Source organism: Archocentrus centrarchus, chromosome 13 (genome assembly GCF_007364275.1).
Source record: "Archocentrus centrarchus isolate MPI-CPG fArcCen1 chromosome 13, fArcCen1, whole genome shotgun sequence".
Classification (NCBI taxonomy): domain Eukaryota; kingdom Metazoa; phylum Chordata; class Actinopteri; order Cichliformes; family Cichlidae; genus Archocentrus; species Archocentrus centrarchus.
The window spans coordinates 18,345,037-18,369,637 of NC_044358.1; the positions used below are offsets into that span (position 1 = coordinate 18,345,037).

General features: G+C 40.2%; 2 protein-coding genes across 5 annotated transcripts in view; both read right to left on the reverse strand.

The window, feature by feature from the left end:
- The window catches only part of nectin3a (nectin cell adhesion molecule 3a), a 35,693-nt gene extending 26,904 nt beyond the window's left edge, over window positions 1–8,789 (reverse strand). For 2 of the 4 annotated variants that reach the window (XM_030745451.1, XM_030745450.1), the window contains exon 1: window positions 8,572–8,705. Coding sequence is in view for 2 of the 4 variants with exons in the window: in XM_030745448.1 (XP_030601308.1) it covers window positions 8,572–8,659 (88 nt within the window). In the remaining 2 variants the exon portion in view is untranslated. Of the gene's footprint in view, window positions 1–8,571 lie in introns of all 4 variants that reach the window. The other 2 variants (XM_030745448.1, XM_030745449.1) reach the window with 2 other exon arrangements.
- A 5,727-nt stretch (window positions 8,790–14,516) lies between these two features.
- On the reverse strand, window positions 14,517–18,252 carry LOC115790675 (diablo homolog, mitochondrial-like). The gene is made up of 6 exons (XM_030744551.1): window positions 18,165–18,252; window positions 17,633–17,765; window positions 17,402–17,524; window positions 15,516–15,626; window positions 15,287–15,383; window positions 14,517–14,969 (listed from the first exon to the last, which is right to left on the reverse strand). The coding sequence occupies exons 1-6, from the start codon at window positions 18,206–18,208 to the stop codon at window positions 14,764–14,766; spliced, it is 714 nt and encodes a 237-aa protein (XP_030600411.1). The 5' UTR covers window positions 18,209–18,252; the 3' UTR covers window positions 14,517–14,763.
- Between the last annotated feature and the right edge of the window lie 6,349 nt (window positions 18,253–24,601).

Here is a 24,601-nt window from a genome sequence, read left to right on the forward strand (position 1 = left end):
AGCTGGAGCGTGAGGGAGGGGTGCGAGTATATGCACATGAAAGAAGGTGCACTCAAGCTTTCTTAAATACATTAATAAATCATACTCTATATACTTTTTTGTTTTTTACAATAACTAAGGCCTCAGTCACACAGATCAGTTGGTGCCCCCTGGCTTCCTCCTGTTGCTAGGGGAAAATGTGTATTCCCTGATCGACTCGCAAGTGGTTGCTGGAGGTTACTGGCTCCTGCTAGGTGAAATCAGTGGCAAAGAGGGTGAAAACCTACTTGTAAAAACTTTTTTTGGCTAGCAGGTTGCCGCAGTCACCAGTAGTCTGTAGAAAAGATGTGAACTAGTCTGCAAACACTTGTAAAATTACTCGTCAAGCAGTAGTGAAACTGTGAAACGTGCTGCACACACCGGGACCGAAGAACGCTTGTTTTCCAAGTAAAAGTTTTCTTAAGAACCAACACATTTCAAATGGTGAAACTCAAGTAAGTAAACTATGTGTGCTGGAAACACTACATTTATACATAGTAAATATTAGCCGAAGTTTTCTTCATTCAACAATGCAAGTCTTCACTGTAGTTAGCTACACTACACAAGTTAAAACAATCTCACTCAGGCACACAATCAGAACAGAACAGAAAATTATTTGATGCCAATCAGCTGTAATGGTGACATAACATCCAGGCTGGATGCAGAGAGCAGATGAGGATATGGGCAGGTGTGCTTATTCTTTTTATCTGCTTCGGTTTAATGTACTGGAACTCACCATTCTTTGTGTATATGAAACACTGCAGACAGCTTACTCTCTACGGTCAGTACTGCCCAGTATTTGACTAGTGGGTGTTAATAATCTCCCACCTGGGTGGTAGGGGGTGTGTCAGTGCACACAACTGACTGTGTGCTCATCCCACACTTGAAAAGAGTGAAACAAATAAGACCGAGCAGATGAAGCTCAGCCGCCACACCTGTTTCCCATAACCTCTGTGCTCCTCTCCTGGGGAATTCGATTGCTGACTGTGCACGTACTGCATGTATAGCTCTTTAATATGGACTGTAAAGCAACAGTGTGTTCAAGTGACCCCAACCTCAGCCACACAATATGATCTACTCTTTCTGTCTTTCTGGGAAAAACCCTGGTCTCCTGAAAACAGCAGACAAAAAAACTGTTTAAAAAGTTTCCCTCTGTTCATTCACAGTAGGTAATTAACCATGGAAATATCTGGAAGCCATTTATACAGCACCGTTTCCTATGACTCAGTAATTGAAACAGTCAATTCCTGTCTATCCACGATTCATTCAGTAGGCAAGACAAACTAGTACTGCTAATATTAGCATTTTCTGTGCATTTTTCAGCATTTTCCCTTTTCCTCCCAAGTCTGAATGGCTGAATACTCAGGCACTGCAGTCCTAATGACTGGTAACTACTAAAGTTGGTACAGGGGAAAAAGCAGACATAAAACAACAAATGCCACCAGAAGTCACTGACTCACGAAACCAGACAGTCGGGTCAAAAGTTAAGTTTTGGATGCATTCTATATTTGTACCACTATTAATACAGTACTGTGAAAAAGTCTTGAGTGACCCCTCATTTCGTTATATTTTGCTATGACAATGGGAAATAGGTGCAGCGATTTACTGAAACATCCGTAAAAATAAATGGAAATATAGTATATAAGGCAAAAACAGAGTTTGTACAGTTCTAACGAGCTTGAAAATCAATATTTGGTATAACCACCTTCATTCTTCAACACAGACTGAACTCTCTTTGGTAGTTTTTTGGTAATTTCTTTAAGTAATTGTTCTCCAGACTTCTTGAAGGAGAGCCAAAGGTCTTCTTTGGATTTTGGCTGCCATTTATTCCATTCTGTCAAGATGATCCCACACTGCTTCAATAATGTTGATGTGTGGGCTCAGGGTAGGTCAGTCTATGACTGATAAATGGTAAATGGACTAGTTCTTATATAGCGCTTTTCTACTCTAACTGAGCACTTAAAGTGCTAGTGTTCCATTGTGTGTTAGGTATGATTTTACTGCACTGGCAGTGTGTTTGGGATCAGTGTCATACTGAAAATTGAACCATTGCCAATCAGATACTTTCCAGATGGTAATTCATGGTGGATCAAAATGTGATGGTACTTTTCTGCATTCATAATTCCATCAATTTCAACAAGATCTCCAACAACACTGTCTGAAATGCAGCCCCAAACCAAGACAGAGCCTCCACCGTGCTTTACTGATGGCTGCAGACATTCACTGTTGTACTCCTCTCCTGACCTTCTCTGTTTACATTGATGATGATTTGAACCAAAATTTTCACATTTGGATTGATTTTTAAGACCTGTTGCCACCGATTTTCAGTTTTTCACTTTTTTCTTGTGTAATCTGGCATATCTCAGCCTCTTCTCCTTGATTCCCTTCCTAAAGAATGGCTTCTTGACAGCCAGCCTTCGACTGAGACGATTTCTGACTGGGCTTCAGTGATCAGTAGATGGATCAGCTGAAGGGCCAGATGCATCCCTCAGGTCCCACATCAGGTCTTTGATGAATTTATTCCTGTTTCTTAATGACATGACTTTCAGACACTGTTCATCTGCTGTAGATATTTTCTTAGGCCTGCCATTGCTTTTGTCCTCCACTCGTCCAGTTTCCTCAAATTTTTTAAGGACACACTACACACCATGCTGAAATATGCCCAGTTTTCAGCCAATAACACTTTTGGGAATCACTTTGCTGGTGCAAAAATACTATTTTATGCCTGTCAATTTGTGTTATCTTTGGCATTTTTATAGATTAAACTGAAAAAATGGTGATGTGCTTTTGCAATACACTGCTATTAACAAAGTGTCTCAAGATAAAATTTTAAATGGGTTCTTTGCCAAGTTTTCTGTTATGCGTAGACGCAAGTTCATCTCTTGAATCAGGTGTCTTTGATCATTGAATGAGTCATAGGTCAGTGTTAAGTAGTTCAACAAACATTCCTCTAAAAATGGTCAGGTACAGGGACTGGACTAAAAATGTGTGGAAAAAGCAGCCATTGTCCAAAGAAAAACTGACAAACCTTCAGAAGGCCTGAAGAACTATTGCTCAAGACCACTTTAATCCCTTCAGCCACCGCCAACACAATTGTGTACATCACTTTCTATAGTTATATATTGTGTAATCATTAAAGTGGACATATTTTGCTCAATCCTTCATATTTGTATTATTGGACTAAACCAGAGTTGTTTTGGCTAATTCACAGATCAAAATAATTCTTATTTATTTTATCTTCTGCTGAGCCTTGGTGCAGCACCTCAGTCAATACCAAAGTGTACTGAAGCTGTTACTATGACACCGTTGGTTTTTCCTTAATTTGTCACTTTAAGCAGGTAAGAGACAGTTATGTGCATATGCATTAGCCTACTCAAGAAGAAAGCAAACAAGAAGAGAGCTGTTTAAACTGGAATGAATGGAAACTGGTGCCATCCTTCATGCCCAACTTGTAAGGTGTAACATACAGCAATGTCACAGATGATGATGTCTTTTCTTTGCTGAAAAGGCAAAACTGGGGTTTATAACTCCATATTCACTAAGGGACCACCAGAAAGCTGCTTGCCATTCCCAGCCTCTGACAGTCAGTCACATCTGTCATGGAAGAGGAAGCAAAGGGTGGAGTCAACAGGAGCTGGTGACCACAGCCTGCTCCCTTGACTCCACACACAGCCTACACAACAAAGCCACACACTCATCTGCTTATGGCCTTCCTTCAAAAAGAAAACCCTGCGTGTGTTTAATGTGATTAGGGGTGTTCAGTCAGCTGCTTCTCAACTGAGATCAAATAAGGAGGCTCAGATGGATGTGACAGCTGTGACCCACACATGTGCATCCAAATGTCAAAATGCTCTTTTAAAAACCTTTTTCTTGCACATAATCCTGATAACAAATAACAACTGTGGCTAATTAACATCAGCAATGAAGAGAAATGTTGAAATCTACAGATAAATAAATCAGTAAGTCATGTTATAAATTATCACTGTCACTGTTTGGAAAAGACTATCTGAAAAATGGAATAAGTGTCAAGTGGGTGGTGCAAAATTTATCATGATAAAAGCTTTTTTTTTAAAATTAGCTAGGGATAGGCTGATTATCTGGACCATTATTCTGCATCTTTCCATGCTGATCTGGCACGCTCTCTGTGCGCCTTTCTGTGGTACAGAGTCCTGCCCACAGAATAATCTCATTGGTTACATGTTATGGATAAAAGCCTATCAGCACTGAACACAGAGTAGCGCATTTAAACCGAAGCAGCTCCAATGAAGTAGTGGAGCTGTGGCTTGGACTTAATGTAGCAGATACAGCTGACGCTGCAATAAACATTGCAATTCTTTCTGCTGTACAACCACACAACCATGACAAGCATGCAGAGTTTCACAGTTATAATTAATGACTGAATGAAGAATATATTTTATAGTGACATCCAGTGAAGGCTAGGCTATGGCTAACAGGCTTGCAGTAAGACAAAAGACACCAATGCTGCCAAAACTGAACAAGAAAAGCAAAGGTATTGGCACTAAATAAGGAAAAAGCATCACAGCAGCTAAAGCTACACTATAACAGCAAAAGGGCAAAGGGCTATCCTAGTGGTTAAGTTAGCAGTCAGCTTCAGACTATCCCGAATAGTTAATACAAAACCATAGCAGGCAAAATTTTAAGATAGGTTTTTCAGTGGGCAATTAAAATGTTCAAACAGTTAAGGGTTGAGGAAAAAAAAGAAGAGCAGAAGTAAACAAACATTTCTGTCTCTCAGTAAACAGTCATGTGACACTGATGCTGTGCACATACCCAGTTTCACTGCACCCTCTCACAGGTTCATGGCTTGAAATGGTTTTAAAGGAAACATACAAAAGCATATAAGTAATAGAATAGCAAAATAACAACACGGTATGTAAAAAAACACAATAAATGGGGTGGCTGTAGCTCAGGAGGTAGAGCAGGCCATCTACTAAAACAGAAGGTTGGTGGTTTAATCCAGTCTTCATGCCAAAGTATCCTTGGGCAAGATACTGAACCCCAAATTGCTCTCTCACGCGTTCATCGGCATGTGAATGTGTGTGAATGTTAGACACAAAGCACTTAGGTGTAGAAAAAAATACATGTATAAAGTGTTTGAGTGCTCGAGTAGCAAAGCTCTAGATAAGAACCAGCCATAAGGCATAGGGATTTTCTCCTATAACATATTTTTAATAGCTAAAAATTGAAATAATTGAAGTTTCTTAAATCTTGACACCAAGTTTTAATTTTTTACTACTATTTTTTGTAAATTTATATCAAAAATATAGGTTACTGACCTAATTGGTTACTAAAAAAAAGCTGTATCAGTTGCTGTAACTACTTGGAAAAGCCAGTAAGACTGGGATCTAACTTTATATTGAGTTATCCAACCTCCTCCCCCGACAAAGGGGTCTTGACCTGATCTGCCCTATACCATGTGGTGGCAGAGCCACAGCTGTTTTAATCTTACTCTTAATGACAAAGTAAATTTCTTGGCTACATCATGCTGTCAATTAATGAGTCCAGAATCATATTAAGCCTTATAAGAGCCAAATCTGCTCAGTCATTGCACTGCTTTTTCAAATCTATTTCTGAGTCTGTAATTTGGGGTGGCTCCATTACTACATTATTTATTTAGAATGTGAATCATGTGGCCCAAAGAGAAGGAACCACAAAACTAGAGTCTTCAATTATAGACCTCACAGCCAGTGGACACGCCTTTTAACAAATCCCCTCCTCAAAAATCCTGTCCACACGCTACAGCTAAGTAAGGAAAACTGACATCAAAAGTGTTTACATCACAATGTCCTCCTGGGACCACATGGGTGCCAACCATGTGTTTTTAAGAGTCAAAAACCTGCGCACATTTTTATCCAAACGCAAAACCAAACAAAACTTTCACTCGTTAAATTATTCTCTGTGTTCATGATAAGAATATTTGGCTGTAGAGGTGCCTCGTTGGACTGGAAATCTGCAAACACACTGGAGCACGTTGTGGAGACTAATCATCTTAGATTGCAACAGTGCATTGTTTATCGGTTCACAGCGTTGATTTATGAACCAATGTTTTGTGGGCAGAGACAGAAAAAGTACGGTATGAAGAGGCTTCTATAAAAACGTGTTGCAAGTGTCGACGTGCGCGCAAGTGACAGAAACGAGACTGACTGCAGCAGGAAAGGCGCAAAAGACCGATTAATCTGCCAGACCACTATATTGGCAGATATTATACGACTGAAAACAAGGTGTGGTTTCTCAGATCTAAATGTTTTGTTTGCTCATTGTATTTTAAACCAAATATATTTGTTTGACTACTGATCGGACAAAACAAAGCATCTATGTACATCAACTTGAGCTCTAGAACACTGTAACAAAGATTGTTCAGATCAAGCAATTAAGCAAGAAACTAGTTAGAGCTGCATCATTAACAATTATAAGTGTCTGTGCAAGAAAGGGCAGCTTTAAAAAGGCCATTAGTTACTGTTATGGTGGGAGAGTGCCAGACTGGTGCTGGGCAGCATACTGATCCTAATTTCATGCATGTCTGAATTTTTCAAATAATAGTGACCAGGCAAAATGCTCGCTTGGGTTTCCAAGTGGCTTAAATGTACCAGCCCTAAATGCCAATGTTAGAGTCAAGTTATGATAACATATTTTCAGAACTTACTAAGATTTCACTCACTGTTCTCCAAGACTTGTCCTTTATTTTTTGCCTCTATGTAAAAGTGAAGCGGATTTTTTTTTTTTGTGTGTGTGCCAAAATGTAATTATTTAAGGCATATGGGTGATGACGAAAACAAGACTGGGGACGCACCAAAATAACTTGTGACCAAGAGAAGAGCTGGGCCTGCTGTTTGGAGGTTTTTCACTTTTTTTTCAAAAAAAAAAAAAAAAAAAGAGGCTGGCTTTGCCTCATGCTGCCTGTGTGCTGGACTTTCACTGCAGGTAACATTTCAGGCAGCTCCATACAACAACAGGGAACCAGGTGAGGAAATGATAAGCTGTTACTGAAGGTTAACAGGTAATATCTTTATTTATTTATTTACTTTTTCCCAGAGACTGAAAGATCTGTGCCACAAACTGTGGAAGAATAAATATAAATGGATTTTTTTTTTTTCAAAGCCAGCTCTGCTGTGGGAACAAGAAGCAGCATTCCATCTAAATGCAGAACAAGCAGCCTATTAAGGACTGAATCTACTGAACCCATGAGCACTTCTGATAGGGCATAAGAGCGGTTTGCTTTTTATTTTGGTTGTTTTTTTTTTCTTTTTTATGATGACATTAAAGCGTTTTACATTTTATTTAACCTTGACAGAAGAAGGAGCATTAAAGGCATGTTTCTACGTAAATAATATCTATAATAATAACCAAGATATATTGTGAACAGCCAGAATCTTAAAAAAAAATAATAAAATCATACAAATTTTTCCTCATACCACCCAACACTATGTCACATTACAATCAGCAATGGAGTAAAAGTTTTCTTTTCCTTTTACATAAAGTGTATGCATATTTGGAAAGCTTTTATTGCCCTTGGATTCAGGGGAAAACAAAACAAAACAAAAAGCACTGGTGTATTGCTGGGTAGTATTTACTTAAGCATCCATCTGTGTTTGTGTCTGAGACACAGCAAAGCTTTCCAGCTGCTCTCCTCGGGACAGTTTGGGGGCTGGAAGGTGCTTCAGCTGGCATGCAGCCCAACTGCAGGTCAATACTTCCACAGACTCTGCGACTGCAGTGCCTGCACTCAAATATGTCTTCATTTCCCCTGCCACCCCTCACACCCACAGCAGAAGATTCTGCGCTACCTCTTCTCCTCCCCTGTATTTCATCAACCACCTGTGTTTGATGACAGTAAATGCTTTCTGATTCTCCATTACACCACCACCATCTGTAACCAACCACTTGGCAAACTTTTCACAAAGGAGCTCCTCTCTTCCTTGCCATAAGTGACACCCAGATTGTTCCATTTCATTTCTATTTTTGCGCACCTCTAATCACTGCTCCTCCTCAGTTTGTAGCCATGTGGGTGGGGGACAAACTAGCCGGTAAATCCCCCACAGTCCCTGAATGATGTTAGCTAAGTCAGGATGTGACATACTGTAAGTAACGTTAGCAGGAAAGTCTGCGCATTATCGCCACAACACAAATCAGTGCCGTGCCTCGAGTCGTGGCTCGTGGAATGCTCTGAAGACTTTAATACAGTTAGCTTGTGTGTAACAGTCGCTCCAATGCAAAGAAGTTGACTAAGGTTATAACGGAGTTGAATTCAAGTGGGGGGTAGGAGAGTGAGCTAACGGTCGACTGACGCAGGATATACTTTCCCATCAACGTTAACATAAAGATAACTGTCCACAGGCAACAACTACCCCCCTTAAGCTTAGCTTAAATACAGCAGGACGAGCCCACCTCAAAACAAGAACTAGCCAGCCGGTTTGGGTTGTGTGCTGTATCCGTGAGGACCCTCCGAGCAACCCCACTGCCACAACTTCTTTCAGTGGCCTCAAAAGTACTGCGGGAGGAGCGGGAGGAATGAGACAAAAACCGTTAACTCACCGGTAAGTCCGTATAAGGTGAGGAGAGATATCAAAAGTCGCAGTCCGTTAGATTGCCAAGTCGTCCTGAGCGGTAATCTTTTCTCCATGATTCCTGTGTGTCTGTGCGCCTCGGCACTCTCCGATCCGTCCTCCTCGCTCCTCGCTCGGCCCTGCTCTCTCTCCCTCTCTCTCTCTCTCTCTGGCTGGCTCGTGCTCCTGGGGAGCCTCTCTCCATAGCGACCGAGGCGCGTGGGCTGTACCATTCCGCAGGTCAACAAACAGAAAACACGCTTCAGAACGCGCGCGCGCGCTGCCCCAGTCATCCCCGGACGGCAGAGTATGTGCACATCAGCGCGTGCATGGTAGCGCATGGTAGCAATATGAGCTATTTGTATTTTTGTTTGTTTGTTTCTACTTTATATACAACTTCGGATAAGATAAATATAGATAACAGAGTCATTATAGTCTTTACTTTAAATTTATTTTTTAAAAAAAATCATTCCGTTTAGTTTCAATGAGTTTTGCGTGTGGACTCAGTCGTCTGTGTTTAGTTTGATTGCTTAAAAATGTTATCTATTTATTTATGTATCCGTCCGTCGTTCCGTCCTTCTTCTTCCACTTATCTATTATTTATTTATTCTCATTCATCTTCTTCTTCTTAGTATTAGTATTTTTTTTCCCATTATAATATCAGTGGTATTTGTTAGGGGGACTTTAGAAGCCTGGAACAGATACCAATACAAACACTTGATTGTTAGTCATGTAGACAACCCAGTTTCAATATCCATATACGCCAAAGCCTCCTAGTGTTGATTGTGTTGAAAAAAAAATTGCCCCAAACTGACTAATAATAGTACAAGATAAAATTAAGTAAGATACCAAAAGCTGGAACTGAAGGCGCATTTTTTCCCTATTTTTTCAGTCTTGTAAACACAAAATATAGTTTAAGATAGCTTTTAGTTTTTCACACTAACTTTTTTGTTTAGAAGAAGAAGAAGAAGAAGAAGAAACAGCCTTTATTGTCCCACAGAGGGGAAATTTGGGTGTAACAGCAGCCGCAGTTATTATAAATATAAATAAAGATATAATAATTCACACTATTAAGAAAAGAATATATATAAAATCAACAAACAATATTAACCTTAATACTACTAATAATAATAACACTATATACAATGTGCATGATGTGCCGGACTATTTACAGTATATTATATATTATCCTACATTGTGTAGGCTATTGTGGTTTTTGTTGGGAGCAGTGATGGTTATAAAGTCTTACAGCTGCTGGGAGGAAGGATCTGCGGTAACGCTCCTTTGTGCATTTAGGATGCAGCAGTCTGTCACTGAAGGAGCTCTCCAGCTCAGCAACAGTTTCATGCATGGGATGGGAGACCTTGTCCATCAGTGATGTTATTTTGGTCAGAGTCCTTCTGTCTCCCACCACCTGCACTGAGTCGAGAGGACATCCTAGGACAGAGCTGGCTTTCCTGATGAGCTTGTCTATCCTCTTCCTCTCAGCTGTAGACAAGCTGCTGCTCCAACATACTGCTGCATAGAAGATGGCTGATGCCACCACAGAGTCATAGAAGGTCTTCAGGAGTGTCCCCTGCACTCCAAAAGACCTCAGCCTTCTCAGCAGGTAGAGTCTGCTCTGACCCTTCCTGTAGAGCGCATCAGTGTTATGAGTCCAGTCCAGTTTATTGTTTAGGTGAACACCCAGGTACTTATAAGAGTCCACTATCTCAATGTCCACTCCCTGGATGTTCACCGGTGTCCGTGTGGTGGGTCTGCGCCTGCGGAAATCCACCACCAGCTCCTTGGTTTTAGCGGCGTTGATCAGGAGGTGGTTCCGCTGGCACCAGTCCACAAAGTCCACAAAGTTTATAGTTAACTATAACAACTGTGATAGATGAGAGGTCACAGTATCCACTTCAGGTATACATTAGCCTAACTGCCACACTAAAGTGACTTTATATAATGAAAAACAAAAATCATCTATTTCTGAAAGCATCCTTACTTTGGTGTAAAGCAAGATGCCTATTTAATGTTTTTCTTTTCATATAAAATGCATTTAAACAAAGACTAAAATAGAACTTTTTGGTGTAAGCGCTCTTTATCTTTTGACCAGTGCCAGCTCTTCCTGTCAAGGCAAATGAGGTTGTCCAAACATCTTGGGTATCTTGCCACAGTCCTCCAGTGGATTTAAGCTGTCTTGGTAGCTTCTGCTTGTTCATGCACTCCAAAGCTGGCTGCATGATTTGAAATGGTGTCTCTGTGGGGCCATATAAATTATCTGTTGCTGCAAGAATAGGCTGCAGAATACGTGACTGATCAAAAACCTCCCCATTGATGGGAAAAATGCCTAAACATCTAAACTGCCTAATTATTTCCACATGTAATGCTATAACCTTAGCCACAGCAGTGGGAGTTGTTATTGTAGGAACAGCGGGATTAACAAAAAGGACTCACAAACATTTTCATATGCATGATTGATGGACATTTACTATTAGACTCTCCTTCATAAGACTTTTGCTGTTCGATGGGACAAAGGCGTGATTATAATTCAGCATTTTCTTTTTAAAAAAGATACTGTTTACAGCACTAAATCAATATAAACTGACAGGATAAGGATCGTATCGTGACACTGGATTTCACTTTTTAAGATTAAGATTAAGAAACGGTGTTAAAAACTCGAACATGATTGCATTTTTTGTGGCTGTTCTTTCTTTAAAAAGAAGAAAAAAATGAAAACTGTATTGGAATCAGAGGGGAATCCCCTCCTTTTAAGGGCCCATTTGTGAAAACAGGCATTAAACGTGCACAGAACCATTTATTGCACAAATAACCATTTACTTTTTAAGCATGATTATCGTCTTCACAGCAGCAACTGAGCAAAGGTTCATCGTGCTGCTTAAAGGACACACTGAAGGTGTTTTCGGCTGGTCCTTGGGTGCTGTGGGGATAAAAACCAGGGACCTACCAGTTACCCTTCAGCCCCTCCAATGACCAAGCCCATCCTATTTTTAGATTGCATTTTAATAAGCAGGTGTCAGATTGTAAGATGATATAAGTGCTGCTTTCACGTTACACATTTGTGAGGGTTCTTGGAGTAAATGTAGCAGGTCCAATCAATTACTTTATTTTGATTTTAATCTCAGATTGAATATAGAAATAAACACACTGAGCCATTGTTCCACAGTCCTTTAGCATGTGAAAAAGGAACTTAGATAACCTCTACACACACACACACCAGAAATGCGAACATTGCTTCTAACATTGCTGTACCATTAACCAGGCCTGAGTGCACACAGTGTACACAAAGGTTTAAAAAAATAGCTTATTAATGTTAACTCAGTCACAGATATGCTGAATTAAAACTGCAGAGGAAACAAAGAAGTGAATGTGAAAGTTAATATAAACCCCAGGAGATCAGTCACTGAAGGACAAAGCAATCACACGCAGGTACAGCGCTGAAAAAAGTGTGCACTCATCAGCGTGAATACAGACACACTTCGACTACTCTGTCCTAAAACAAAGTGGTAATGAAACACTCTTGCATTGTTCTTTTCTTTGAGATAATTACAGCTTTTACACATTCAGGAATCCGTTGCTGTTCGCAGCACTGTGTTATTATCATTCGCTGAAGCTTGAACTGATAAACTTGCTCGCTCAGCAGTTTTAGGCGGACATCATATTTATTCGCTGAAGATAAGCAAAAATGCTCGTTTCGAAGTGGCTCCCTCACGTTGAGCCACCGGTTTCATTCCGCAGTGACGTCTTCATAGCCTCTATTAGCTCTGAGTCCTCATCAGGGGAACTCTGCAGGGAGCCTCCCTCTCTCAGTGCTATAGCTCAGCTGTACAGGGATTAAAGCATGACCCATGATATGTCACCACACTGTACACCCTACCTTCATGCCCTCTGGTGTTTTATTTATATCCTCAAAGAGCTATAAATCCCCAGGTGAAAGTGCTGCCCTTTTCACCAATCAATCTCCCCTCCTGGGGCACTTTGCACTGAGACCATTGAATTAGTGCAGCAAGCAGCCTTGTTTCTTTATGAGATGATAATTCACATCTCATTTTCTACCACCAAACACTTAATGTGTTAATTATAAACACAATTTAGGTAAAAACAGCTTCAGCGAGCCTTATTTCACACCACTGGCATAAATGCATACTGCTGCATAAATGCTCGAACCCCCTCAGTAGCACTAAATAGTTTATGAGCATTTATGGCCCGTGACATTTGTAATTGTGGTTACCTCATTGAGGTTTTATGCAGCAAAATACTTTTCACGAAGCATTATTACATTTTCTTCCAGGCAGGCAATGCTGCACTGGCACCACCTCCCCTGTGACCAGTGGGTGCACATCCACACAGGCTGTCTGGGACATTTGGTTTTACAGTCTGTGAAAACAGCCTTTGTTAAACACAACATTCCTCACTAGTCACACTGCTCAGCTTGCCCTTGCGCACCTCAAAACCTCCCACCCATTCCTCCCCCCATTGTAGCCACACTTGCAGTCCCATCTCCTGCCAAGGTTTGACCATCTAGGACAAGGAGAGGTCACCTCGCTGCTGACGCTACACACTTGTTTGCACCTCCATGTAGGTTTCCTCCATAATGAGCTCTGTATGAAATGACCTCTGTAGTATGCATCGACCTTTAGAAAGTATATGTGAAATTAAGAGGACTGTGGATGAAGCTAAATCATGCAGATTTGGTAATAACTGTGTATGTCTTTAAAATATTATTAAAAACCCCTCAATATTTAAACATCTTTTAAGACTTGAATATAAGTAACTGAAGTGTTTAGAGTTCAAACTAATTCAAATTCATACATAGTTGCATTATATGTGCACACGCTGGTTCAGGGACAAAATGTAAATGTAGGTATGCCGTGCAGTTTATTTAATCATAACCATTAACAAAAAACAAACAAACAAACCCCCCCCCCCCCAAACAAATCAATACTGGTTGGAACTGATGGAGTAAAATAAGAGTTGTATCTTGCGTAGATAAATTACCTGTGACATGATGTGAAAGTGTAAATACAATGCATCCAGCTGAAGCAGAAACTATAGTGGACTGAGATTGCCATCTGCTGGCATAAAGCATAAATAAACAAAATGAGTTGTATTCTAAAATTGTAAATTATAGTTTTCATTTTAGAAAACTGATCCAAAGGAAAACCTCTTCAAACGCAAGTGAGGTCACTCTGCATTCATCACATTTTTAAGTTTGACTGTCTTAACTGTCCGGGAACTTTCCAATTGTGAAGTCACTTGTTTTCCATTTCAAAATTTAGCCTAAAAATATCATAATTCAAAGATTTTTAATGCTTTCCACAGGTATGGTCATGTCGTTTTTCCCGTTCAGTGGCAGCGTGGAAAGATTGCTGCTGTAGATGAAGTGATGACCGGCAAGGAGGGTTGGGGGTGTGTGTGTGTGTGTGTGTGTGTGTGGGGGGGGGGGGGGGGGGGGGGGGGGGGGCGGCGGCTTGGAAACCTGCCTAAAAGCTCTACTGGAGAGAATCAGGACATGGGTAATTTGCAGCAAAAGTAAAGCTGCTGAGTGAAAGAGAGAGATACAAATAACAAGCAAGGCAACACTGTTTTTATAGATGTTTTCATACGGGTGGGAATCTGTAGAGATTTCAGCTGCACCACCAAAACAAAGCATGCAAGAATTATTGTAATGTGCAAAAGAAGGTTTTCAATCTGGACAATTTCACCGTGTTGACTGCGTTTGCTTCGGGTCTTTTTAGAAAACAGAACATTTTCACGATGACCACAGGGGATATTTTGTTCACACAGTTGGCAGACATGCATCTCATTTGAAAAACTAACAATTACTTTTGGCAACAATGTAAAGTGGACACATTGTTTTCCATCCAATTTTAGCAGAAATTTAAAGCATTTTTAGTGGATTAACACCAAGGTACAAAACCAGTTTTTTGTGTTTTTGTCTTTATTGCAATCAGTTTTGACATAATACAAATGATTTGTGCTGGTTCACAATCTGTCGGTAACCAAAAATAAATTGCTTCTTCAAAGAACCTTTTAATGACTGAGATGACCTTCTCTCTTTTCCAGAGATTTATGTTGATATAAGCACACAAGTTTGAACAAATGAGTCAAACGACCAAACCAAACATATTACGGATCATAAAAAGTTATTGTTGTCTGATACTTGTGGATGTTTATTTCAGTCTTCTCTTAGATAAGCCTCAGGCACCTCTTCCTCATCATTATTCTCTAAGGAGGCAGCATGCTGTGCCATCCTTTCAACCTCCATTACTTTAGTCTCAGCCAACTTCTTATCTGCATCTAATGAGATTTTTTGTGCCGCCTCCACTTGTGACTGGGCCACCTCAATGTTTGTCCTTGCTGTGACAGAAGCATGGTCAGCTCCTGAAAAAAAGAATACACAAATACAAAGTTCAAAGACTCACATGACACCCCTTCCAGTTCAGGTGTAGTCATTAAGCAGACCCCCTTGTCCATCATCTCTATTCTGTTTAAATGCAAAAACCTGGCTGTCTGCAGAGTGACAGCAAATGATCCATACGCCGATCAAAGTGTAACACTGACAGCAGCTGAATAGAAACTGCCACAAACGACAATTGCCAAAGTTTCAATAAGATGAACCCTGAGAGAACCTGCCTCAACGCCACAACCCGACCGTTTTACCACATAGGCCAAATAACTCACATTTTTTTTTTACACACCTGATGTGTATGCCGCCTCAGCTGCTGTTTCACAGAGCTTCACCGCAGTGAACCAGACTGACTCGAAATGCCTGCAATCTTCCCGTCTGTCGTTAACCTGCCGGGAATTACAAAACCAAATAGATCTATAGCTACTCATCTGCAACTCTGTGATCACATTTATAAAGAATGAAAAACAGAAATGCTTTGATTCAAAAACTTTTAACCAAAGACAGCAACACACACTGACCTTTGCACGCTGGCCAATGATCACCTGCCAGATTGAATCCTCCTCTGCAGGGGTCAGTTTTCCCAGTGAGGCCAGATATCGTTTTTGTAGAGCAATGAGTGTGTGCACAGCCTGGAACAAGCACAAGGAGTGTAAGTATAATTTTTATGTAAGAACAATTAAGGCACAGTAGCACACAGGATAATTTTCTATAGTAGGAAGACTTTTCAAAGAACTGTAGCTGATAAATTCAGGCCTATACCTAGCCAGGATAGCTTTTCTGATGGAAAGGAAAAAAAAAAAAAAAAGTTTTTTCTCGCTATATATATATATATATATATATATATATATATATATATATATATATATATATATATACAGTATATATATATATATGCTTCCTGACCTAAAATTTATGTTATGTTTCTGTGCCTTTCAAGCCTATTTGAAAACAAACTCTTCACCACAGCAGATCATCTGCCTCCACCTTCCCCTGTCCCCAACATCATCTTCTGTCATGCCAACAGTCTGCATGTGCTTTCTCATTTCATCCATTGCCCAGTACGTCAACTATCCCTCCTCTACACATGTTCAACCCATTTCAACATAATTTCAATATAAACTGAAGCAGAAAAGCAGCTTCTAACCACTACATTACATTAGTTAAACATATTGCTAGTGGTTTTGTTTTATTTATTTGGGGGGAACAGAAATTAGATGTCTGATGTGCAGATGTTTCGAAACTCTGCTCTAAAGCGTGATTGAAAATGCCCACATCACGTGACGACATCTAATTGAGGTTTTGGTGCCCCCCCCCGTTTCGACAGGCGGCTTCTCTGCTGCTTCTGGGTTTGATCGACAGAGTGTAGAACAAAGCTGATGACTCCCACAAAGCTTATAAGTCATCATTATCTGCAGCAGGAGGAGGAGTGTCAGCAGCAACCACAGCAGAGAAGTCAACAGTCTGTAGGAACTTTCTGACAGCTGGGTTAGTGAAACCCACAGTAGCCACAGTGCAACCGCCGATGCCACTGCAGAGGTCAAAAAATACCTCAGTTATGCATTTGTTCCAAGGGCACACGATCCACCGGTTTATTGGCAAGAACGTGTTGTGTATTTACAGCTTTATATTTAAAATACCTATGCATGCCTGCAATAAGTGTGCCACTCTACTCTCAATATATTGTATTTAATAAACTGGTTTGGTGCACACTGCACTGAATTGCAAAGCAACTGAAACAGAATCAGGTATGTTAACACAACAGGAGGAAAACCGTATTTGCTGAAACCCACTGCTCACAGGTAAATAAAACAAATAACCATTAACAAAACAGAACATGATGCCCCCAAACACCTTGGATTGCATTAGGTGATGGACCCAAAACACAAAGGATCTGTTGCCAGCACCTAAGAGTATGGCCACAGAGATCCCGTGTCCATGCCCTAACAGGTGATAATTGTTTGGGCAGCATGAACATATTTAGTTTTAGTTTGAACCAGTACCTACCCTTCACGCTTTTGAACACTTAAATATGCACTGAATTGCTAATTAATTCAGTTTACCTACATCAGGTTGTGATCACAGAATCTGAATGTATTATGCACTGAAACTTATATGTATGTATTAAGCATTTGCTGAACTTCTTGCAGTTTAGACTGTTCCCTTCTGCGAGCTGGACTGTACCTCATTACACTAAAAAGCATTTTAAAGAAGGGTACACTGATGCACTGCACTACTTTATAGGCTGATCTGTTACATGCACTTGTATTTTGTATCATGTGCTGCATTGTGTACTTTTGGATGTGTCTTGTGGAATGTGTGAGCACACAAATACAAATTCCTATGAACTGTGTTGGTGAAATGGCTACAATACACTTGAAATAGTTTTCTGGAGATTGAGACTTACTTTGGAGTACTCGGTGATGGTGTCTATTAGAGCTAAGGTGGCCTGAGAGAGAAACGTGCTTGAACTATCTGTCACCAGAGAGGCTGCTCTTCTGATAAGGGTGTCATGAGAAAGGGGTTCAACCTGCAGAAAACACACAAAAGATTAATACATACTGTTGGTCATGTAGTAGCAGATATACTGCTGTAAACTTTGTAGGTCTGGTCTGGTCAGGTAGTGGGGCAGACTCACCTGTTTGAAAGGTACAGCACACAGCCCAGCGCCCACAGCTAAAGATGCTACGCCTGTGTAGACAACATTTGTCCATTTTCCCAGTTTACTGACTGCAGGTTTTCTGCTGCTGAACAGGACACGAGCGGAATTCCTGCAAAGACAAAACACAGTTTCACTGGCAGCCTGCCAGTTCCGGTGAAATCCATGACGTTGTCACCTGTCTGTCAGGTACCAAAGCTCACAGAGTCACCAAAACAAAACAGAAAACAAGACAAAACTGAAGCTAGTTTTCAAATCAATGTATTTTTATTGAGTCACTTTGAATTATGCTGCGTCATTAAAAATGATGCAAATCTAAGCGTAGATGTGTTATGACTTTAAGACTCATGACTTCCTGTTGTCATTCTTAACACTGATATCAAACACAACACCTCGATTTTCCCATATTAAAGCATTTTTTTCAAGAGGAAATTAGTTCAGCCTAGCGTGTGTAAAATAAATGCCAAATTTTGCCAGTATTATGTTTATCTAACCTTAATTCACACCTTACCTAACGAAACTGAAGTACGCTGTACCCCTCCTGAGCGCCGCCATGTCGCTCCGGCACTACAACCATCATTACGTCACCAAACAAAGAACTCTACGGAAGCCGAGAAGCGACATGCTTGCTATAGCTACAATACAGTGTACATATTTATTTATAACGCTGTCAACGCTACACAGTATTTATCTATAAACAACAAACACGTTGCATCATTGTAATGACAAATAGCTTTTTTGCTCATTAATGGCAGTGAGAGGATGCAAATTACAGCGGCGCTTCAGGGAAAGAATAATTTGTGTTTTAAACCTAATGAATAAAATGCTTTTTTGTTGCCATGCATTTCTTATTCTTATTTCTTGTTTTCTCCCTGTATTGTCTAAAACTAGGCAAAGAATTAGGCTCTTATTGTCGTTGGGTTGTCACAATATAAGAAAAAAACAATACAAACAAATAAAAATGAATCTGTGATGTTACGATGTGCGGCTATAATGTTGTGGAATTTCTACAGGAATAAAGGTGCGTATAAGAATCTATATTCAATAGTGTCTTTAGATGTGATTAAAAAAACTTCTCTCCACGCACAGAGGTCCGAGGGATCTTCCAGAAATGGTGACGCTATTTTCCAGAGAACTTATTGATCAGTGGGTGGTGATTTCATACCTGTTCATCTCTAACCTTTAATTTCATCAGACACAGGTATTTATAGAAATATCATATTCCCATGTATCAAGTGTTAAAGTGCTTAAACTGAGCTTTAACGGACTTGCACGTAAAAAACAAACTTTCCAAACTTGAAAGTCCTTTGAGATCGTGAGCATTTCTCTGTGTTAAAGAAATCAACCATAATTGATTCTTTACCCCTTATGATTAAACTCTGAAACTACGTACTAAAGCTCTCAGAGAATAGAATTATAAGGTATTAACTGGTGCTGGTAACACTACAGTTTGACTGTTCATCAAAGACATTTCTGTGTAACTGTTAATTTCTTATCTTCATTTTATTTTCTCTACAAGACCATAATGTGTGTTGTGTTGGACAATCTCGAACCTTTAAATTAACCCAACAATGAAACGAAAACTCGGCAAAGACTGAGCACGGTTGCCCTCTTGTGGTGAAAGAGCAACATGCACTGAACACCTCTCTCCCGTTTCTGTCCATGCATTGTTATTTATGAGTTGTAAGCCATTAAATATGTGCCCTCACTTTCCTGTGGTTTGTGACTTTTCTCTTTGTCTTTCGTCTCCCTGTAAGAAAGGTTAGCAATTACATTTCAGTGTAATGAATGAATCTATGTTAAAATCAAAGGGTTAAGATTTTCATTTGGCACAGATAAATGAGGAAACCCTGGATCCTGGGACAGACAAGTTAAAAGCTATTAAAGGAAGACACCCATCCTAAAAGAAGTGTTTTTGTCCTTTTGTGGCCATTTTGCACCTCATGGAGTCATATGAAATTACTATGTCCTTCCTAGTTATTTAGTCCTTTGTGTCATAAGTTTTTTTTATTTTTAATTGTGGATTGTGATAATCATAATGTGAACACTGTGCAAAAGCTTCTAGTAAAATTTCATTTAGTCCTGGTAATCAACCACAGAGGGTCCATGATCTTCTCTTTCAGGTCAGCTGCTCTGGCCTTCCATTACCAATTGCTCTCTGGGTTTGGTACTCAATCTCGGAGTGTGGGGTTGACCTCTGACCTGGCTCCCCCCTTGCCATAGTATTTGTGCTGTACCTCATCAATCTGTTGTTGCTTCTTGCAGATGCTGGAACACTGAGCTACTAGTTGTTTTGACATTAATCTAGATATAACTAATGATTAAATGCAGTAGCCCACTTCTCGTCAGTATGTTCTGGTTCCTCAACACCTGATGCAAACCTTGTTAATCCTATTGTTTCAAAGCCCCTAATGTTGCCACTACATTATCCAGCTGCTCTTACACACAGTGGGCCTAAGAAGTACATGTTTTTCAGGCTGCATGCTTTGTCTCATTTAATGAGAAATAAAATCAGGTGTGCACGTCTCGGCTTTAATTTGAATAGGCTAAGCTCGTTAGAGAAGGAGCTGCTTCCTAACGAAAGGTTAGGGGTTCAAACATAAGCGGACAGTTCAGATGTAGTGAAACACAATTGTATTTAATTTTGTGAGGAATTTTTCTGAAGTCTTCTAATCACAGACATCAGGAGATGCTTTGTGTTTTTCCTTGTGATGGCCTCGGAGGCCTTCACTATAATCACCTTCAGGCCTTGTTTGTTGTTGAATCTTCTTCTGCTGTTTTAATCGGGTTTTCTGAAAGCTGAGTCTCTCAGAGATTAAGCTCAAGTAACTGGTTGGCCAGTTGTGTCTTGGTTCCGGGTCTTGGATCCAGCATTTTGCGTTTTTTATCCTTTATTATGTTCAGTTTGATTCTTAGTTTGCTTACTGTTTATTTTTTCTCCTTTGTGTTTTCCTTTGTATTTATCTGGTGTGCACTGCTTGTTGCTTTATCCTTAGATGAGTTTATATTTCCTTCGTATGGTGTTTGGAGTTTTGTGTTATTTTTGTAATGGATTTCCTTAGTTAGATTCTTAGTTTAGTCTTTAGAATTTTGGCCATAGTTTCCACTTCCCTCATGTTATTTGTATATGAAACTTTTGTCTTTACTTTGATAGTATTTTGGTACTTGTGCTTTAGTTTTATGTCCCCTGTCTCACGCTCACAGTTTCACCTGATTTTCTCAGTTGTGTCTTGTCCTTTTGAATAGTCTTTAGTGCAGGGGTGTCAAACGCAATCACAGAAGAAGTCAAAACTGAATACACAGTGTAAGTTGCAGGTCAAACACGATTAACATTTATTGAACAGTCGAAAACTGAAAATATGTTAATCAGCAGTAAGGTCTATGCCAGGGTGCTGGAAAGGAGAGTCCGTCTGTTAGTTGAACCTCAGATTCAAGAGGAACAATGCAGTTTTCGTCCTGGTTGCAGAACGCTGGACCAGCTCGTCACCCTGACGAGGATATTTGAGTGTGCGTGGGAGTTTGCGCATCCAGTCTACATGTGCTTTGTGGACTTGGAGAAGGTATTCAACCGTGTCCCTCAGGTATCCCGTGGGGAGTGCTGCGGTAGTATGGGGTGTCTGGCCCATTGTTGCGGGCCATTCAGTCCCTGCAAAACCGCAGTGAGAGCTTGGTCAGTATTTCCGGCAATAAGTTGGACTTGGTACTGTGGTGGTTGTTTACTGTGGGTGTTGGACTTCACCAGGCTTGCCCTTTGTCAATGATTCTGTTCATAATTTTTATGGAAAGAATTTCTAGGCATAGCCATGTGGTGGAAGGCTTCTTCCTTGGTGGCCTCAGAATCTCATCTCATCAGAAATGAGCATTCTCTGAAGGGTGGCTGGCCTCTCCGTTAGAGATAGGGTGAGGAGTGCAGCCATTCGGGAGGGGCTCAAAGTAGAGCCGCTGCTCCTCCACATCGAAAGGAGCCAGCTGAGGTGGTTCGGGCATCTAACTAGGATGCCTCCTGGGTGAGGTATTCTTGGTATGTCCTACCAGGAGGAGGCCCCGGGGAAGACCCAGGACACGCTGAAGAGATTATATCTCTATCAGCTGGCCTGGGAATGCCTTGGGGTCCTCCCAGATGAGCTGGTGGAGGTGGCTGGGCTTAGGCTGCTGCCCCCGCGACCCCAGATAAGCAGAAGGAAATGGATGGATAGATGGATGGAAAATTTGTACGTTTTTCAGATTAAAACTATGATGTGATAACAGTAAAAACTCCAAAAATAAGAAACAACGAACTATTTAGTTTTCTCTCTTGTTCCATTTCTTTTTTACTTTCCCTGAACTGCCAAATTTCCTTAGGCAGCTCATTGCACCTGTGTGATAAGGCACGTCACCAAATTCAGAAGGTATTTCCTCCAGAAAAGACAGAAACTGACGGTGATTTATAACTTTGCCTCTTAGAAAGTTATAAATCTGTATTACAGACTTTTCTGTGCAGCGTTTCCTGGTGTGTGATGCAGTGATACACTGTCAGCTCACCTGTGCAGGTCTCTCTCTGCATCTTCTTCTGCATCTGTCCCACAAGTCCAGATGGACGCGGGTTTACCGCTGATGTCAGCAAACAGGTCCACTTTTCGTTTGGCCATTTTTAGGGGTCAGGGTAACTTAAATGTCACTGTAAAAAGTGCTGACTGATGTTTTAATCCACCAACCACTGATCAACATGTCATTGGCAAGGGGAAAACAAGTTAATGCACAGGATTTGTAGTCTAAGTGGTGGGAGTGCTATTTACCGGTGGGCCATTAATAATAGTAATATGAAATTATCTCGCTGGCTGGATCTGGCCCGCGGGCCTTGAGTTTGACACATGTGAGATGGAACATTCAAAGGGCATTCTTGTCATTCTATACATAAACATTAAAGTGGTGGGTTTGCCTATCAAAACTGACACATCACAGTATAACGATGCACAAATTTGGCTTAAAACAATTTGAACAAAAAATAAGATTTTGGTTTTAATCATGACTCTTGGAGTGGATATCAAATTGATTTGATTGCTGTTTTTAACAGAGCTTAAATGTGTTTTTTCAGCAATTTCATGTAGCTAACCTCTGTACTTCAGAACATACAAGGGTCCAACCTGATGTAGTCTGGTGGTCTGTTACTCTGAAAATGTTCATAATATACATGTAACATTTTGCATACCTTCATTAAATAGATTAATGTTGTATAAAAAACGAAACAAAAAAAAACTCGGCTGATTCTGAGGGAGTCAGGTATTTCAGATTTGATTTTTAACGTAATGACCCAGTGACGTGTTCGATAAATGACAAGATCCCTGACTTAGTAGTAAGGGGTATATTTTAAAAATAAATTTATACAATATCAGTTTAAGTTTTTAACTAGTTTTTCTAATAACTTTAAGATTGTTTACCTCCCATTACATGTGTTCTCATTAACAGCCAGTCAACAGAGCAGTCTTTAAATAATTAATGATGCAATTAATGATCATTTTTAATGAGTTTCAGTGGAGATTATTATTACACAAAGGGATAAAGACAACCGGCTAATTATCATCATTACGGCTGCATTCAAGAAAACATCAGCTGATGACAAACAAGCCGAAATTCCCCGATGAGAGTCTCAAAGTGAAACTGGTGACAGGTAAACAGTCATGCAGCAAAGTTTTAAAACTAAACACATTTTTTTTCCTGATGTACACTTTATTTCCAACAGTGTTCGCTCGTCTACCTTCACACACATATGAAGTTGAGTGACGTCTCATTCTTAATCCATAGGGTTTAATATGATGTCCATCCACCCATTGCAGCTATAACCCCTTCAACTCTTCTGTGAAGGTTTTCCACAGGTTTGGGAGTGTTTACAGGACTTTTTGAACATTCTTCCAGAAGCACATTTGTGAGGTCAGAAACTGATGTTGGATGAGAAGGGGGTCGTTTTTGCGGCTTCTTAACCTCATTATCAAGTACACACAAGAATACGCATGCACGCATACACACACACACACACACAAACACACACACACACACACACACACACACACACACACACACACACACACACACACACACACACACACACACACACACAAGCAACAGAACAAGAGTTCTTTTCTCTATCATTTCTTCTGCCGCTTCCTGCCTGTTGGCTCTGGTGTTGTTGGGCCATGCCATTTAAATATGTAAATAAAGAAACAAAGAATGAAAATAAAGGAAGAAACCAATAAGAGGAGCCTACAATAGAGCTCCTCTTGGCACAGTAAAGCTGTTCGGCACAACAGAGCATGCAGACAATAATTTTGCTTGCTTAAGCTACTGGACTAGTGAGGCTAAAAAAAAAAAAAAATGAAACATCCAGCCTCAGAGTAATTCTGAGATGCCAGTTTATTAATTTTTTTTACTTCTAGGCTGGATTACTGTACAATTCCTTATTATCAGGCTCTTCTAAAAGCCCCCTGTAAAGCCTGTACAGAGTATACTAACTTCACTTCGTTAGGTTCTAGTTAAATCCAGATTTGAACTTAAAACCCTTCTTCTCATTTACAGCTCTCAGGGGACAGTTAGACTACAGCCTTCTTGTAAATTCCTAAGGTTTCCAAAAGTAGAATGGGAGGCAGAGCCTTCAGTGTGGGAGTTCTCTCAGTTCAGTTCAGTTCAATTCAATATTAATTATTTACAAATCACAACAAACAGTCACCTCAATGCACTTTACATTACATAAGATAAAGACCCTACAATAATTTCAGCTCTGTGCCCTGTATTGTGATTCTGTCAGTCTTCTTTGCATCTGTATCATTAAGCTTCTTCAGACTGTACCAGGTTTGCTCTGTGGAAATGTTCATTTTACACAGTTGGCAGGGTCATCTGAGGTCAGCTATAAGGGCTGGGTCGCATTTGAAAATATCCGATCTGTGTTGTTCAGACTGGAATGAAAAGATCGGATAC